Consider the following 15,148-nt stretch of genomic DNA (forward strand, 5'->3'; position numbering starts at 1 on the left):
TCCAATACCAATGGAAGGTCTGACGCTATCAAAAGGGGCGCAACAGTGAAAATCGAATCATTTGCGATGCTTAAAACGCGACTAAAAAATTTCGAAAGAGATTTAAAATACGAGAAGCTAGCGAACCTAGTGGCACTGTATCAAACGCGGCCGCGAAAATGCAAACAGAGAAGCAGAGCGATTTCAGAGACGGCTTTATCGAGCCAGACGCGCGTGAATTCTTTCCGTGTAGTTTGTTCCCCGCGGAAAATCATCGTCGTTGAAACAAATTCTCCGCCGTTTTCGCCTTTTTTCATCCCCTCTCGATACGCCCGGACAAACCCCGAACATCCTCGCGCGCGAACAATTCAGATTTATTCGAGCCCGGCGCTGATATAACAGCGGCGATAACTCGTCGACGAGGTCTACGGCGCGGCAATTACAACGACTCATAAAGCCACCTAATTAACCGTGCTAATTAAAGTAATTCCGTTCGTTAATTCAATTTAGTAGACGGACGAATTCCGGGGACCAGAGTCAGCGCCACGGGGACACTCCCGGCTTGTTAATTCCTGGCACTCGGGTTGGTTGACACAGCCCCCGCAATGTAGATCTTTCGTCACGAGGACTCTGATGGGGTTTCGAGTTCTCTGAAAGCTCGCGAACGCGTTCCTATGGACGATTGCGGTCTTAAAACGGCACACTTCGACCTACAATTTTGCGGACTTGCAAAGATTACATGAAACTTCGATCGTTTTTATTCTCGATTTTTTAATGGAAGATGATTCCTGAGAAGCTTATTTAATCATTGATCGCTTCTGGGAATTTAGTTATTGTCAATTGTACTCGAAGATACCAGGGAAATAAGAACGTTGGCTTTAGTTAGGATCAGTCTTCCTATTCATAAAACTGTTTACGAGACCGAAACTTTGATTTTAGACAATTGTGAACTACACAACTTGAAAGTTGTAGCAATAGTTACCTTCCTAACCTCGTTAAAATTTCAACTTAAGAATCAATTGCTTCAGTTTCACTGTTAAAAGTTCCGTCACTCATATATGTGGTATTTTTTAAATATCATTTTCTGAAATGTCCTCGGACCATGAAGACTACCATAACTTCTAAGATATTGAATATTTTTGTACGTGTAAAAATTGTGGATATTCTTCAAGTATAGATCTAAATATGTGCGTTGAAACTTGATACAAAAATACTTCACCCTTCCCCCCAAAAAATCCCATCGAAAGATTACGTTCTACTACCCCCTTGATTGATTCATGAATTTTTGCTTCGATTATACCGGGAGCATTTCTTAGTACCATCGACGACAGTTTCTGTGCAAAAGACACCCCCCCAACGACACTGAGTAATTTCCAACTAGTCTTAATGCTAGGTAAGAGAAATAAAAATGGTGATGAAAGGATAACTCACGATGGCCTGTTGGTCCACGCCGTTTGGAGGCGGTGGGGGACTAAAACTGGCCGCGGTGGGGGCACCGGGAGCTGTTTGGTGTGGGGCACCTGCTGGCGGTGGCACCTGGGGCCCGCTGGGCGGTGGCTGCTGGGGCGCGCCGCTGTTGTCTTCTTTGACCTGGACTGGCGGTGGTGGTTTCACTTCACCGGCTGCTCCAGCCGCCCCCACGACGCCCGCTACGCCATTCACCGGCGGGGGGAAGACACCCCCACCGTAGGGCGCAGCCATTCCTGTCTGCACCATGTGCTGCAAGCAGAAAGAACTCTGTTTAGTCGATGCACTTCCACTTGGCCATTCTGAGATTTCGACCACCGAGGCAGTTTTCTTAAAACAAGCATAAAACTATCAATGTTGCGCTAAAAAAACAGATTGCACTCTAGGAACATCCATCAACTTCCGTGACTTTGGTCTTCCTCTTCTTGCTCGAATTGCAAGTGGTACCTGTTCCTTACAATTATTCTTATTTAACCCTTTGCACTCGGAGACTTTTCTTCGACCAAGTAACTATTAACTCAAACACTTACTAAATATCCAAGTAAACATATCATTTTCTTACATTCTACCCTTATAATAACTTTAAAACAATAATATCGTTGTGTTCCCTCGAGAGGGTACATCCAGTTAACCCATATAATAATCCAGAAGAGAACCAATAGTTGACCATGACGTTGATATGATTTAATATACCAAAAAACGAGGACTCGTTGCAAGAATCCACGAAGTAGACAATGTCGTTCAAAGGTACCAGAGGACCCTGTCAGTCAGAGTCTCGTTGTTCAATCAGTAAAACGAGTAGGAGGGTTAGGAGCACCTAGGTATCAGAGTTTCCAGATGCCTGAGTGTCTGGTAGATATTGGATTCCTACGGTGGTACCTAGACGTCGTATCGGCCACACAAGAGGCTCGCGAGTGCGCTTTAAATAGCTCTGACCCGGCCCTCGCACGAGTAAAATTCAAATAAATATTCCATCTGGCCGACCCAAACAACGCTTTATTTTTGCATTTTAAATGCGACGAGACGATGATTTGTGCCCGTATGCATTCTTCGCAACGCGAACGGTAAATAGGCTCGATGGCTGGCATTAAAAGTGGATGCCGCGGACAAGCCGCAAATCATTTTGCGTGTTGCACGCGCAGCGATTAGCGACATGCTAGAAATGCCCCGTTTTGTTTGCTGTTCGATAAAAGAAAGCACGGGCGTCGGGTTAGGGAGACGGGAAAACCATTCGAAGGAAACTATTACGGGGGATGACCGTTCCTCCGGGGGGTTCCAGCGATCGATGAGACCGTTTCTGATCTCTGAAGCATCGATCGTGGCCCAGTTCTCTGAAATTAATTATTACCCAAGCAGATGCCGTTCTATGCGGGGAGAATATGTAGCAATCAGTTGAAAGCTCTATTCAGAGATTATTTAAGCCCGGCATAAATTGCGTGCACGACGGCCGAGCGAACTTTCATGGATGTTTTCATTCGCGAAATGACGATCCAGGAACGGGGGGGCAGAATAATGGATTATTGTCGAAAACTGACAATACGTTTATTCGGGTACACGGCAATCTAGAGTGAAAGCTTCCTTCCCATCCACAGAGTTATTCAACGCCTCGATTGAGACGTCCCAAAACTCAGAAAAAGATATAACATAGTTCGAATCTATCGAATCGCCACGAACAATGGAGGATCTATCCTCTTTGCGTCGACCTCGTCTAGAAAAATGATACAACGCGAACGCGATTATGCAACCTGGAGGATCTCGGCGATGTCGAGCCGCGAGGAAAGGCGTTACGAATGCAGATAGTATTCCGTAGCCCTTAAGGTCTGCAAATGGAACCGATTTCTCTGGCAACCACAATAGAAACAAACAGCACGGACATAACTCCCGCGAGACAGGTTACAGATGGTTTGTCCAGTCCGCTCGTCTTACGAGATTGTTCCGAAATACCCTGGTCTGCGTGCCTCCGGAGGTACTAAGTTCCCCAGAAACCATTTGTTACATGCCCCCCCCCCCCGCGGCCATCTTTCTTTTTTGTCGAAAACTCTATTCCGCCGGGTTGCATCGATCGAACCAACCATTTACTATTTACTATTTACGGGATATCTTTCATTTTGGATCTTTCCACATCCCCGTTTGGAATTCCAAAGGAAACAGGGAAACTAATAAAATAATTACGAATACAGAGAAGGGTTAACAGCGACGGAGATCAAGAAATTGCTTCTCGACGCTTCAGACTGAAAGCAACGCGTCTCGATGAGTTCCGCGAAGTGGTCTGCAGCATAGGCGAGAAGGGCCTAACGAGCTGGACGAAGGAAAATAAAAGGCGAGGGAAAAGGGAGGCGCAGACAATGGTCGGAAAGGGAGGCTCCCTGGATGCTGAGAGGCACGAAGAATGAAGAGCCGCGGAGATCCGCTGTTGAAAGGGTCGCGATGAACGCGCGGGAATCGACCCCGAAGAATCGCGGTGATTCTTTCCTCGCGTTCTTATCTCGCGGAAGAGCGGCTCTATCCGCAAAGGAGACGTAATAAAGGGGATGGACGCGATCCCCGCGACCTAATTGCCCACGGTGCAGTGTGTCATCGGGTTAACCCACTTTCTTGCCAACCCCTTTATTGTTCCCTGGGAATAATGGCGCTCGAAGGACCACGGAACCCGCGCGCGAACCTGGCAATTTGGCGTCCCCCTCTGATTTTAATAACGTAGTGCTCGAATTTAATTGCACCGTCCGCGGCGGCGATAAAGGAGGAACTTTTTATCGGCGAGTATCGTCTCGAGGAGCGCCCGTTAACGGGAACTTTTTATCGGGTACCGCGAATACGAGGGTTCTACGACGAAAAATAACACGCGGACGTCGTTATCGAGCCGCGATACGAACGTTCGCGGATCCTCGTGGAAACTCTGCGTCTAATAAGCGGTTCAACGGTCCCACGTCCGGCTTTTTGCGCCGCGGAGATCGCTGGAACCGTCCGCGAGAACTATACAAGGGTCCATTCTCCTCCGGGAGCACCAGACCGCGTCCACGTAGTTGGAGCTTATGGTTATTGCGTGCGAAACGGGGGGACAAGGGTCGAGCGTAAACGCAGCCTCTCCGAGAATCGAAGGAATTCTTTCGATGCGACAAAGTGAGGATCTGAAGCGCCAGTAAGGAGGCATTCCTTAACAAATGGGTCACGAGACCCTTGTACCCTCGTTTAGGACTCTATTCATACCTAGAACGTTGGGGGCTTCGAAATTTCTAAAACCTTTTTGGAATTATGATCCTTTCGGAGCATGAGTCCTCCCAGGATCGTTCAGAGCCTAAGAGCGTTAGAACCCCCGTGCAATTACGTGCCCTGGTACTCGCGTTTCTCTGTCGTACCATCAGGAACCGAGAAAAAACGAGACGCGTTGCATATACCATTAATTCTCCTCCCGAGCCAACTGATTCGTTATTGTACACGGCGATGCGTTATCGACCGAGGCGCGGATATTGCAGGGACCCCCTTACCGAGTGAGCTTGGACCACCAGATCATGGTAGATGGGACGAACGCTGGAGGGACTGCCCGACGTCGAGGCAATTCGCGATCGCCATGGGAAATGACCACTGTATTGACGTACTGCTGACGTTGTTGTGACGCAGCAGTAACGCGATACTAACACCTGGTGACGCAACGACGTCGGTTTTCATATTGAAAATCACCATTTGTTTGCTTACAGTGGTCATGTGGGAACTACTGGTCGACCGGAAGTGAAACCATTCGTCGTTACAGCGACCCCTACGCGTCTATCACTTCTCTCTTAACGAGAATCGCAGCTTCTCGAAAGACTACTTTCACCGTACCGCGTTAGCCTCAGATAGTAAACGGATCCTTATTGCGTGTTTTCATCGGTGCGTTTGCCTGTTCGTGCGAGGGCACGCCTCTTTTTAGCGTCCCCTTTCATGTCGAGTCGTTCACGGTGGACGAGTACCGCCGGACGCGAACGATAAAAGGCGCCTCCCCCGCTCGATCCTTCTTCCTCAAATAGTAACTCATTAAAGTATCCGCGCGTGCGGAGTACTCAGCAACTGGGATGTCTAGAATTAGGGTTCACGTCCATCTTTCCCAGGCACTCAGGCTCCTAGCAATCAAGGTGTTTCTAGCAACAGAGCTTAAACTCCTTAACCCAGGGGTGACACAGAAGGGGGTCCAGGGGTCCTCACATCGCGCTGGAGTCGAGCAGAGTTCCTTTTATCCCCAGTTCAGTAACCCCCGATAGAACACGTTCATGACCTTTAGGTCGGGTTATAGGCCTCTGGCCTGGATACTTATAAGCTCCACGACACTTTACGGGTGCCTATAGTCTATACTTATAAGCTTCTATAACCGTAACGCCTATAGTCTCCTTCCTACCAAGCGTGTAATATCGAGAACTCCCCATTGGCTAGGTGCAGAAATATATGACGTCGAGGTGTCCAAAGGTACTATCGAAGCACTTAAGCATCGAGACACGTCCAGAGATCTACGTCTTCGGATCTCGGGCATTGAAAAGCTCCCGGGGGCGCAGCCTCACCCGGTTCCCCAGCGCCTTGCACTATCAATATTGCGATAGGAGTCACCTTGTCATCCTTGTACGTCGCCCGCGACACAATGAGGACGCCTCAACCCCGACCGGGTGGGGGCGTCGCATCCCAAGGCGTCGGGACGACGCGAGTCGAATAACTAATACGAACAAACCGCAGAAATTAAGCTCCGAAGAAAGAGAACTACTCCCCCTCAACCGCTCTCTTGGGGTTCGATTCGACCACCATCCAACTAACTCTCGCTGGTACTGTTATTAGTACCTGAGAAGTTGTAGTTTAAGCAACTGAAAGGGCACATTCTGGAAATTATGCCAAATCCCTTCCAGGAGGGATCCTTTAATTTCTGAATGCCTGGAACAACCCCTATGATGCAATCGGATTTTTTTTTCTCCGGAGGCGGTAACCCATCCTGTAACTAGACGCGACCAATGCAGCTGAACGTCGGTGATCGGAGGGAACGAGTGGTGTCCAGCGTGCTACGAGCGTCCACGATTTATTATTGAGTATTTGGTGGTTTTGTAGATATTCAGACGAGCATCAGAGGAGTATCGTGCACAAGAAGCGTCCAGAATACACGGTGTCTCGGCGATTTGGTCACGGTTCTCTGTTTTAGCTCACTGGCCGCTATTAGCATCGCGTGTTTTATTTGCGCCGATACGTGGCCTTGTAATGGCTCAATTACCATCCGACGCAGACAACGTTAATAGAAGCAACGCGAGTGACAAGTAATCACCTCTTTGAATTGCAATTACGGAACGCAGCGTGGCCGCTTCGAAGCATCGGAGTAAAGAAGCGTTAATTGCAACGTTCGTCTGCGAGGCGCGCTAGCGTCCGGAACCTAACTGGTAATCCTTTAAAAATTCCCCGCGACAACGCGGGTTCTCGAAACTGATTTTACAGCGTGCTTTGTTTGAAAAACTGAAAAACACTAGAGGCTTTGTGCCTTAACGGTACACCCGGATGTACAATTTTTCTTTGAGAGGTAACAAGGCGGAGGAGCTCGCGATCACGTGTCACGAGATTGTGCAACTGACGTTTCTAAGGGTGAATTCAATATCCCGGATCACGCTTTATCGTGCTACGTTTAATTGCTGAAACACGGTGTAAGTAACAAGTCACCGGACCCATTAAGCGGGTCGTTAGATGGAAATTTAGCGCGTGCTTGTAATGCTAATTTATTAATGCCCGCGGAACGGGCTGCCAGCGAGGAAAGGGAAATTTATTCCGCCAGCGAGGACCTTCGTCTGTCCGACGGACTAACGGCACATGCAAATTCGCGTTACGATCTGCGCCGACTATAAAGACGGGGAGGCAGGAGGGTGGCGTGAACGTCTATCATGTTCAATAACGCGGGAACCGATATTGCGTTTACTGTGCGCGAAGGTCGTGATTCGAGGTTGCGCCGCCGCGCATGCACGCTAAATGTAGTGCTCGGATCGCGGAAAAGTGGTCCCGGAAGGAATTTCCTCTATTGCACCGTACCTCAGCCTCTTATAGATCGGGTTTCGACTGTTGAAATCGTGGTTCGCGGGTGTGACCCGTGTACTTGGAGGAACGTTGGTTTTATCATTAAGAATGTTGACTTCACTTTAAAGATTCTGAATACAGAAAGATATCGATATATCGAAGATCCAAGGGATCCACAGGTCGCTAGAAAAGAGTTAAGTGCCTTTGGAACGATGGAAGACGACATTCTTGCAATAAAATTAGGATTCAAGATACATTAACCATGGTTTTGTTTATTAAAAATCAAAAAATAGGTGCAGACATTTTTCGGCAAAATTGAAAAGTTTCAAATCATTTAAAAAAAATTGTTTCTAGTTGCGGGGGTCGATAACAATCATTTTTGGTCAATAGACATACCCCCGAAATCCTAACCACTTTCGAGAAAAAAATTCCTTACCAAAAACCTAATATGAGGCTAGAAATGCTACTCCGAAATTTGATGCGAATCTTTAAAACATTATAACTTCCGAACGGATTGGACGATTTTAATGTTTAAAAAAGCAAACTACGCGTATTTTGATGGAGAATATGTACAAATCGCAAAAATATCCGAAAAGTTGATTCTTGACCCCGCAAAACGAGAAAAACCCCATAAAAGTGGTCCAATTTTCAAACAGTCATAACTCCTACAATAGTGAATATATTTCAATGAAACTTTTTTCCGAAGTAGAACTCATGGGTACCTACAAAAAAGTATTAGACAACTTTTCTGTAGGGTGTCAAGTAAAATTACTAGAAATCAAAATCTAATTTTTAAGAAAAATCGACAGGGGGTAGGTGCCTAGATTTTTCGGCGAAAAAAAAAGATTTCAAATCGTTCTAAAAAAATTATTCTTAGCTGCGGGGGTCGATTACAACTATTTTTGGTCATTAGACATAACCCCGATATCCTACGCATTTTCGAGAAAAAAATTCAAGAAGATGGACAAATTTTTCGACGAAATTGAAAATTTTCAAATCGTTCTGGAAAAATTATTTTTAGTTGCAGGGGTCGATTACAAGTATTTTTGGTCAATATACATACCCCCGAAATCCTAACCACTTTCGAGAAAAGAATTCCTTACGGAAAACCTAATATGAGGCTAGAAATGCTACTCCGAAATTTGATGCGAATCTTTAAAACATTATAACTTCCGAACGGATTGACGGATTTTAATGTTTAAAAAAGCAAACTACGCGTATTTTGATGGAGAATATGTACAAATTATAAAAATATTCGAAAAGTTGTTTCTTGACCCCGTAAAGTTAGAAAAACCCCATAAAACTGGTCCAATTTTCAAACTGCCATAATTCCTACAATAGTGAATATATTTCAGTGAAACTTTTTTCTGAAGTAGAGCTCATGGGTACCTACAAAAAAGTATTAGACAACTTTTCTGTAGGGTGTCAAGTAAAATTACTAAAAATGAAAAAGGAATGTTTAAGAAAAATCGACAGGGGGTAGGTGCCTAAATTTTTCGACGAAAAAAAAATTTTCAAATCGTTCTGAAAAAATTATTTTTAGTTGAAGGGTCGATTACAATCATTTTTGGTCAATAGACATACCCCCGAAATTCTAACCACTTTCGAGAAAAAAATTCAGGAAGATGGACAAATTTTTCGACGAAATTGAAAATTTTCAAATCGTTCTGGAAAAATTATATTCGGCTGCAGGGGTCAATTATAATCATTTTTGGTGAATACACTTATCCCCGAAATCCTACGCGTTTTTTAGAAAAAAAATTCTTTACCGAAAATGCAATGTCTGACCAGAGACACGAATGATTCCCCTGAAATTGCATGCGTATGTTTAAAACGTCATAACTCACGAACGGATTGGAGGATTTTAATGTTTCAAAATGCAAACAACGCGTATTTTAATGAAGAATATGCAAAAATTCTAACAATATTAAAAATGTTGTTCCTTAACACCGTGAAGTGAGAAAAGCCCCATAATAATGGTCCAACTCCTCGTGTTTATCACTCCATATGTAGGTATATTTGAATTTTACTGCAGCTTAACCTACGTTATCAAGTACCTAAGCCAGGTCCTAAGTATCTAATGGTACCCCCCTTCCCTCCCCCCGTACAGAATCCTCCTGTTCTCATGCAAGATCGGTTCTCCAACATGGATGCTCACGTTCGAAGTACCCTAATCACCATCTGAAGACCACCTGTCTAAATTCCAGAGCATCCACACGTCCCGCCATACCGAAATTCCTCGGATATTAATATCCTCCAGCACCTAGCGGAACCTCCTCGTGCTCGATCGCCATGTTCCTGGCGGTGTCGACACAGGGATAAACTTTCCCGACAATGCGCCTCTCGTCGAGTGTTAAAGTCTTAAACGCGACGCAGCCACCCCGTCCCTCGCTCTCGATGTTTTGACGACAGCAAAGCGACGGGGTCGCCAAGAATAAACCTGGAATCAATAGCGGACGACCCCGGAGAGTCGGAGGCGGGAAGAGCGAAAGGGACAGCCAGAGGGTGGAGACACGCAAGTGGGGGAGGGACAGAACAGGCATCATAGAAAGATACCTAAGCCGCTTATTGTCTGAGCCGCTGAATCTGGAGACGAAAATGAGCGCGCAATTATAAGCGCAATATGCCACGGTGGATACGTACCGGGGGGCTAGCATAGGTCGCGAATGCTAATGCGTACCTCTGGGCCCCGAGTATTTAGATATCCTCCGGATCGTGCTCCAAAATAAGCTCCAGCATCATCTGTGTTATCCGAATGGCGACATTTCTATGCCAAAATGTAGCATCGACCATTGAAATGATCGTAAAGTCCTTGCGATGGTATTAGAAGGTTGTGCGATGCTTTGGGAATCTTTTCCATAATCACCTGGTGCATCGTCTCTACGCTTCCAGGTTTCGAAAATGAAATCAGAGAATTTCTCTTCAACCCTTCGCGAGCCTCGACGTCCCACTTCCTCGTTGCTGAAAGCTTGCCATTCCCCTGTCCCCAGAGCACCCGAAAATCTCGTCGTGTCCCGTAATCTAATATCGAACCCTTTCGAAGGAACAAAAATATTTGTTTCGTCAGCGATTTCTTAACGAAAGGCGAAATATCGAGATCGTGATATATCGGGTACCGTTCGCGGCCGTAAATCCCCGACGCTCGGGGGAAAGTAAACGTTAGGGGAGAGCCGTAAAAGGCGTCGAAGGAAAGTAAAGTATCGGGTGTACGTAACGTTTGATCAAGTTCGCGATCGTAAAGAGGAATTGAAAATAACGACACAGAGAGGAATAAGCGTAATTCTCCCGGCGCGATCGCCGGTGCAATCCTATCGGGGATTCCGCGACGAGCGACTTTTATTAGACAGCGAAATAAATTACAGCCGGCGGGCGAAGAGCTTAATGATTGCAACGAGCTGCAATTCCGTCATATTACTCAATAGGACGCGCGGACCGTGCTCGAATTTGCCTCGACGTTTCCCATTCAACCGATTGCGGGATCCGTCGTTCGTTCGCGACGAAATCGCCGTTATTATTTAACAATTCGCCAATCCGCCTCGATCTCGACCCCTCTGGTGGCCCCTACCATTTTCAATCGCGCATTCGACGTTCCCGGGAACATTAAATTATATCATAAATGAAACTTAGTGGCTTCGATTCCATTATCAGCACATTGAGATGATTTTGCAAAATTCCCCGCTGACCACTGTTCCTTTTCTGTTCACACGAAATTTCCGCGTAGATTGAACCGTGTTGTTTCTGAAGAGGAAACGTTGAATAAACACGTAACGTTGCAACATCGCCGTTAGACAGCCATTATTTGCTCGACGTAATTTGTTTACGCGCTCGTATCGACTATCCAGCTCCGTTCGCGAATTATACGCGAAAGAGAAGAAGTGAACATTCTGAAATCGTAGGAGAATTTCGTATCGTCGCGATTCGAGCAATTTGTTTCCGCGGAGTTCGACCGTTTCCATTCTCGTTCCTTCTGCCCCCCCTCGGTTTCCTCGGTCGTTAGATCTCCGTCTCTTCCTCGTTCATCGGGTCTCCTCGTCCCGTCGAGTTAAATACTCTAATTCGTATTAATGGATGGCCCGCTGCCAGTGGAACGTTTCTAAAGGGGCTCTTCCCAAGCCCCGAGAGTCAGAATGGACGCGTTCGCAGAGAGTACGTTCACACCAATTGACCAGACTTTACCATCGACGGGTTCCTGGGTTACGTGGGATCGGCCCTCCCCCACGTCCAGGGGAGAGCCGCCCCTTTCTACGCCCGGGGTTCTGTGGTCTGGGTCCCCGGGGACTTTGGAAAAGTGTATTTAACGCGCGAGGCCGCCATGATCGATCCGAGAACAGGTCGGAATGGCAGTCGTGAACGAAAACACGTGGAACACGCTTTCGAAACGTTCTAATTTCTCTTCCGTTACTCGAGAATACCTCAATTTCTTGCGGCCGGCCATTTTGGTGCACAGTGAAGGGGCAACGCCGTCTTTGAGGATTGATTCTTTCTCTGCTCGAAGGTATTTTAAATTTAATGGCAACAGTTATTAATAGTCGAATAATAAATGGAAATATTGCAAGTGTTACGAGGTTCCCACGGATCTTCTTGCCTCGCACTACAAAGTATCTCTTTCTCTTCTCGGTGTTCCGCGAGTTCTTTCCCTTGGGAATCTCATAATACTACGAGGAAGATTCACTTCCTTCTGCGAAGGAAATTGCTTGTCACGATGGAAGTTTTCTTTGGCCAGTGGTAAACGACTTCTGGGATCGTTTCAGACATCTGCACGAACTCGCAACGCTCGGTACAATGCGTCACCTGCGCGCGAGTACATTCCTGGTACACGGTTGATGAGAAAACAAGGAGATTTTCAGTATCCACTATGAAGAAGTTGCACCGTTTCCTTCGAACGCAATTGCCTGTCACGGTGGATATCCTTCGAGCATCATTTAACTCCAGATTGAAATAATAAAGGAACGGTAGCTCTCGAAATGTTACTTTTTGCTCTTCAAGAACAACTTTTGTCGAGTTCAGCACTTCTGGAGTCGTTTACGACACACCGTAACGATAAAGCAACGGATAATTTGAGATCCCAAAAAATCCTAGGTTTAAGGAACATCTAAGAACAAACTCCGACGTGTTTATTCTTTTTAATAATAAAGAAATTAAGGTCCGTGTAACTTCGATAGTGGAACGTATTTGTCGGCTCTGTCTCCTCCTGTTCCTTTCTAATTGCATTCAGATGGCACCCATAGCGCGTCCCAGATTCTAGAACCACCCTATATATAGGATGAACCAATTAAGCTACATCACACGAGTAACTCGTGCACTCGTGGAGACCAAGAGCATTTGATACCACGAGACAACCTGCGTCGGAAGCCTCGTGTTTCTAACCGGAAGCGACAAAGACCCGGCGACGTCGCAGCTTTTCGAAACAGTACGCTCCATCTTGCTTCGGAAAAGTAATTCCCCTGATCTTTCCCCCACGGGCTACCACTTTCTAAAACAATCGGATAGCTTCTCGATTAAAAGAGCTTAAGACACTCCTCGAGATATTGGCGTTTAAATTAAAAGTCGACGGTCTTGGACAAATTTCACGCTGATAGAACGTTTAATCTGCGATAAATATCGCAAACGTGGGAGCCAGTTTGGTTCCACGACCAGGCGTAAACGTGGTTTTCAGAGTCCATCGAGCCAGAAAAGCAATATCGAAGCCGTTTATTTATTCATTCGCCGGTCTATTAGCCCCAGAGTTCCCTTTCTGGCGGTTCGAAACCGCGGCCATCGCGTTCGAGGAACTGTTCGTGGCTCGCCTATGCGTGGGCATCCAGTAGCGACGCATGTGGCAACGACAAGTGAATTCAGCATGGGTCGCTCGTATTTCTCCTCTGGAACGTGACTTTATTTCCGTCGTGGAAGGCCGCTACCCTGGCCCGCGCGGAGTCGTGATCGCCATTACAACTCCACGGATCGGTTCCGACGTTTTTCGGAAAGAAAGCTCCCTCACCGAACAACCAGCGTCGCGCACAACCCGAAAACTACGCGCGACCGTCGACAAATCGACTGCAATTCACGGTGGTCACCGGTGACCGGCGCTTGGAACCTCAGAAAAATTAGTTAATTATCGAGAAATAACACGTTTGGATGCTTGTAAGCAAGCAATAACAGTTGTTTTACAGAGAAACATTTCATTGCAACTCGTTACAACTTCTAATCGCTAAAAATTTCACCGTGTCTTTCGCGTGGATCGAGATTTCTTCGAGGAATCTCGCAGATGTATCGACTAGAAATGGAACCAAGTTAAATATACGCCGCGTTTCGCTAGAAACCTTTCGTTAATATTCGCACGTGCGGCATTCGACGAATATGTTCAATAAACGCGACTACCGGATTTCCGCAACGCGCGTGACCAGCGTTCGAAGCTCGATATCGAAGGGATTAATATTCTCGCTAATTTGAATAATGGACGAAACTGTTACTGAAGTCGCGTAGCTTCGAAAGGGACATAATAAGACACTGATAGCTTTTTTGTGTACCCAGACGGTGCATTTCAAAGTAAATTTCCTTTCTTTAACGCACCGACTGCGTGTCTGCGACATTGCACGAAATAATTCTCGACGATTCTTAATTCGATAATTGACAATCTGTCGAACGTAACGTGTTCTCTTAAACAGAGCAAAAGAAATATAAAACTACCCTGCTCAAGGTACATCCTTATCAAGAAATTGCTAATTTCCGAGACATTCGAGCACCGACGACGGGTTAAAATAGTTAATTTGCATCCGAGATGACGGTACGCGGTTCAGAGATTACTATTCCAACGTTCGAGGAGTCTTTCCGCGTTCATTAACGCGGTCTTTGGCTTCGCTGGTACGAGGACGACCGCCGACGAGATTATTTTTTCATCGAACACGAGCGAGGCTGCATATCCGTCAATGAGACGCGCATCGTATATTTATGAGGCTGCTATATCCATCTCCGAGCTCGTCCACCGAGCACGCGTTGGTTCCTTCGCGGTAGCGTAAGTCGTTGCGTTAGAAATAACCCGCATTAATCATTGTTACGTGTTCACGAATAAGTTTCTTCCCGACGTCGCGAGGGGCGACACGAACACCCACCCCCTGCGTAATTCGTATTCCGTCACCCAGGGCGAGTCGTTCTCTTATTTTTACGCCTCGAGGATCCCCCGCGCAGTCGCACGGGAAGTTACGGGAACCGCGACAATAAAGTTCCGAGAATAATTCCGCTTCCTTTGGCGGCCATCGTTCGGACAATTATGTTCGTCCGGTCGGGCGAAGTTGAAACCACCGGTATTTAAATTTTAATGCTTTACCCCGAGATCTCGCCGGAAGTTTTTCAACTTCACGCAAAGTGGAAAAGATTGATTTCCTTTCGGCGAAATCCTGCGGGAACTTTACGGATTAATTTAACGCGCGCTGTTTTCGTCGTCCGCTCGAGCGCATTATGCAACAGAGGGTTAAGTTACAGCGCGAACAACGACGATTAGGTTAATTAATGCCTCGGTGATGTTTCTTCGTTAAAAACGTTTATTACGATGCGACGTACACCTAATATACAGTTACCACTGAACGAAAATTTATATATTAATGCGACATTAACCCTTTGAGCGCGGCCTATGAATCCTAGACCGACGAATGTATTCACGTGCATCTGTTCTACTTAAAAAATCAAATTAAAATAATTAACAGTCGTGTGAACCGTA

The 15,148-nt window shown here is 46.3% G+C and overlaps 1 protein-coding gene across 1 annotated transcript in view; it reads right to left on the minus strand.

The window, feature by feature from the left end:
* The window catches only part of LOC143344543 (uncharacterized), a 331,445-nt gene that overhangs the window by 98,789 nt on the left and 217,508 nt on the right, over positions 1-15,148 (minus strand). The window contains 1 exon segment of the mRNA XM_076770680.1: positions 1,411-1,698. Within this exon segment, the coding sequence (XP_076626795.1) occupies positions 1,411-1,698 (288 nt within the window).

This window comes from Colletes latitarsis, chromosome 8 (genome assembly GCF_051014445.1).
Source record: "Colletes latitarsis isolate SP2378_abdomen chromosome 8, iyColLati1, whole genome shotgun sequence".
NCBI classification, from domain to species: Eukaryota; Metazoa; Arthropoda; class Insecta; order Hymenoptera; family Colletidae; genus Colletes; species Colletes latitarsis.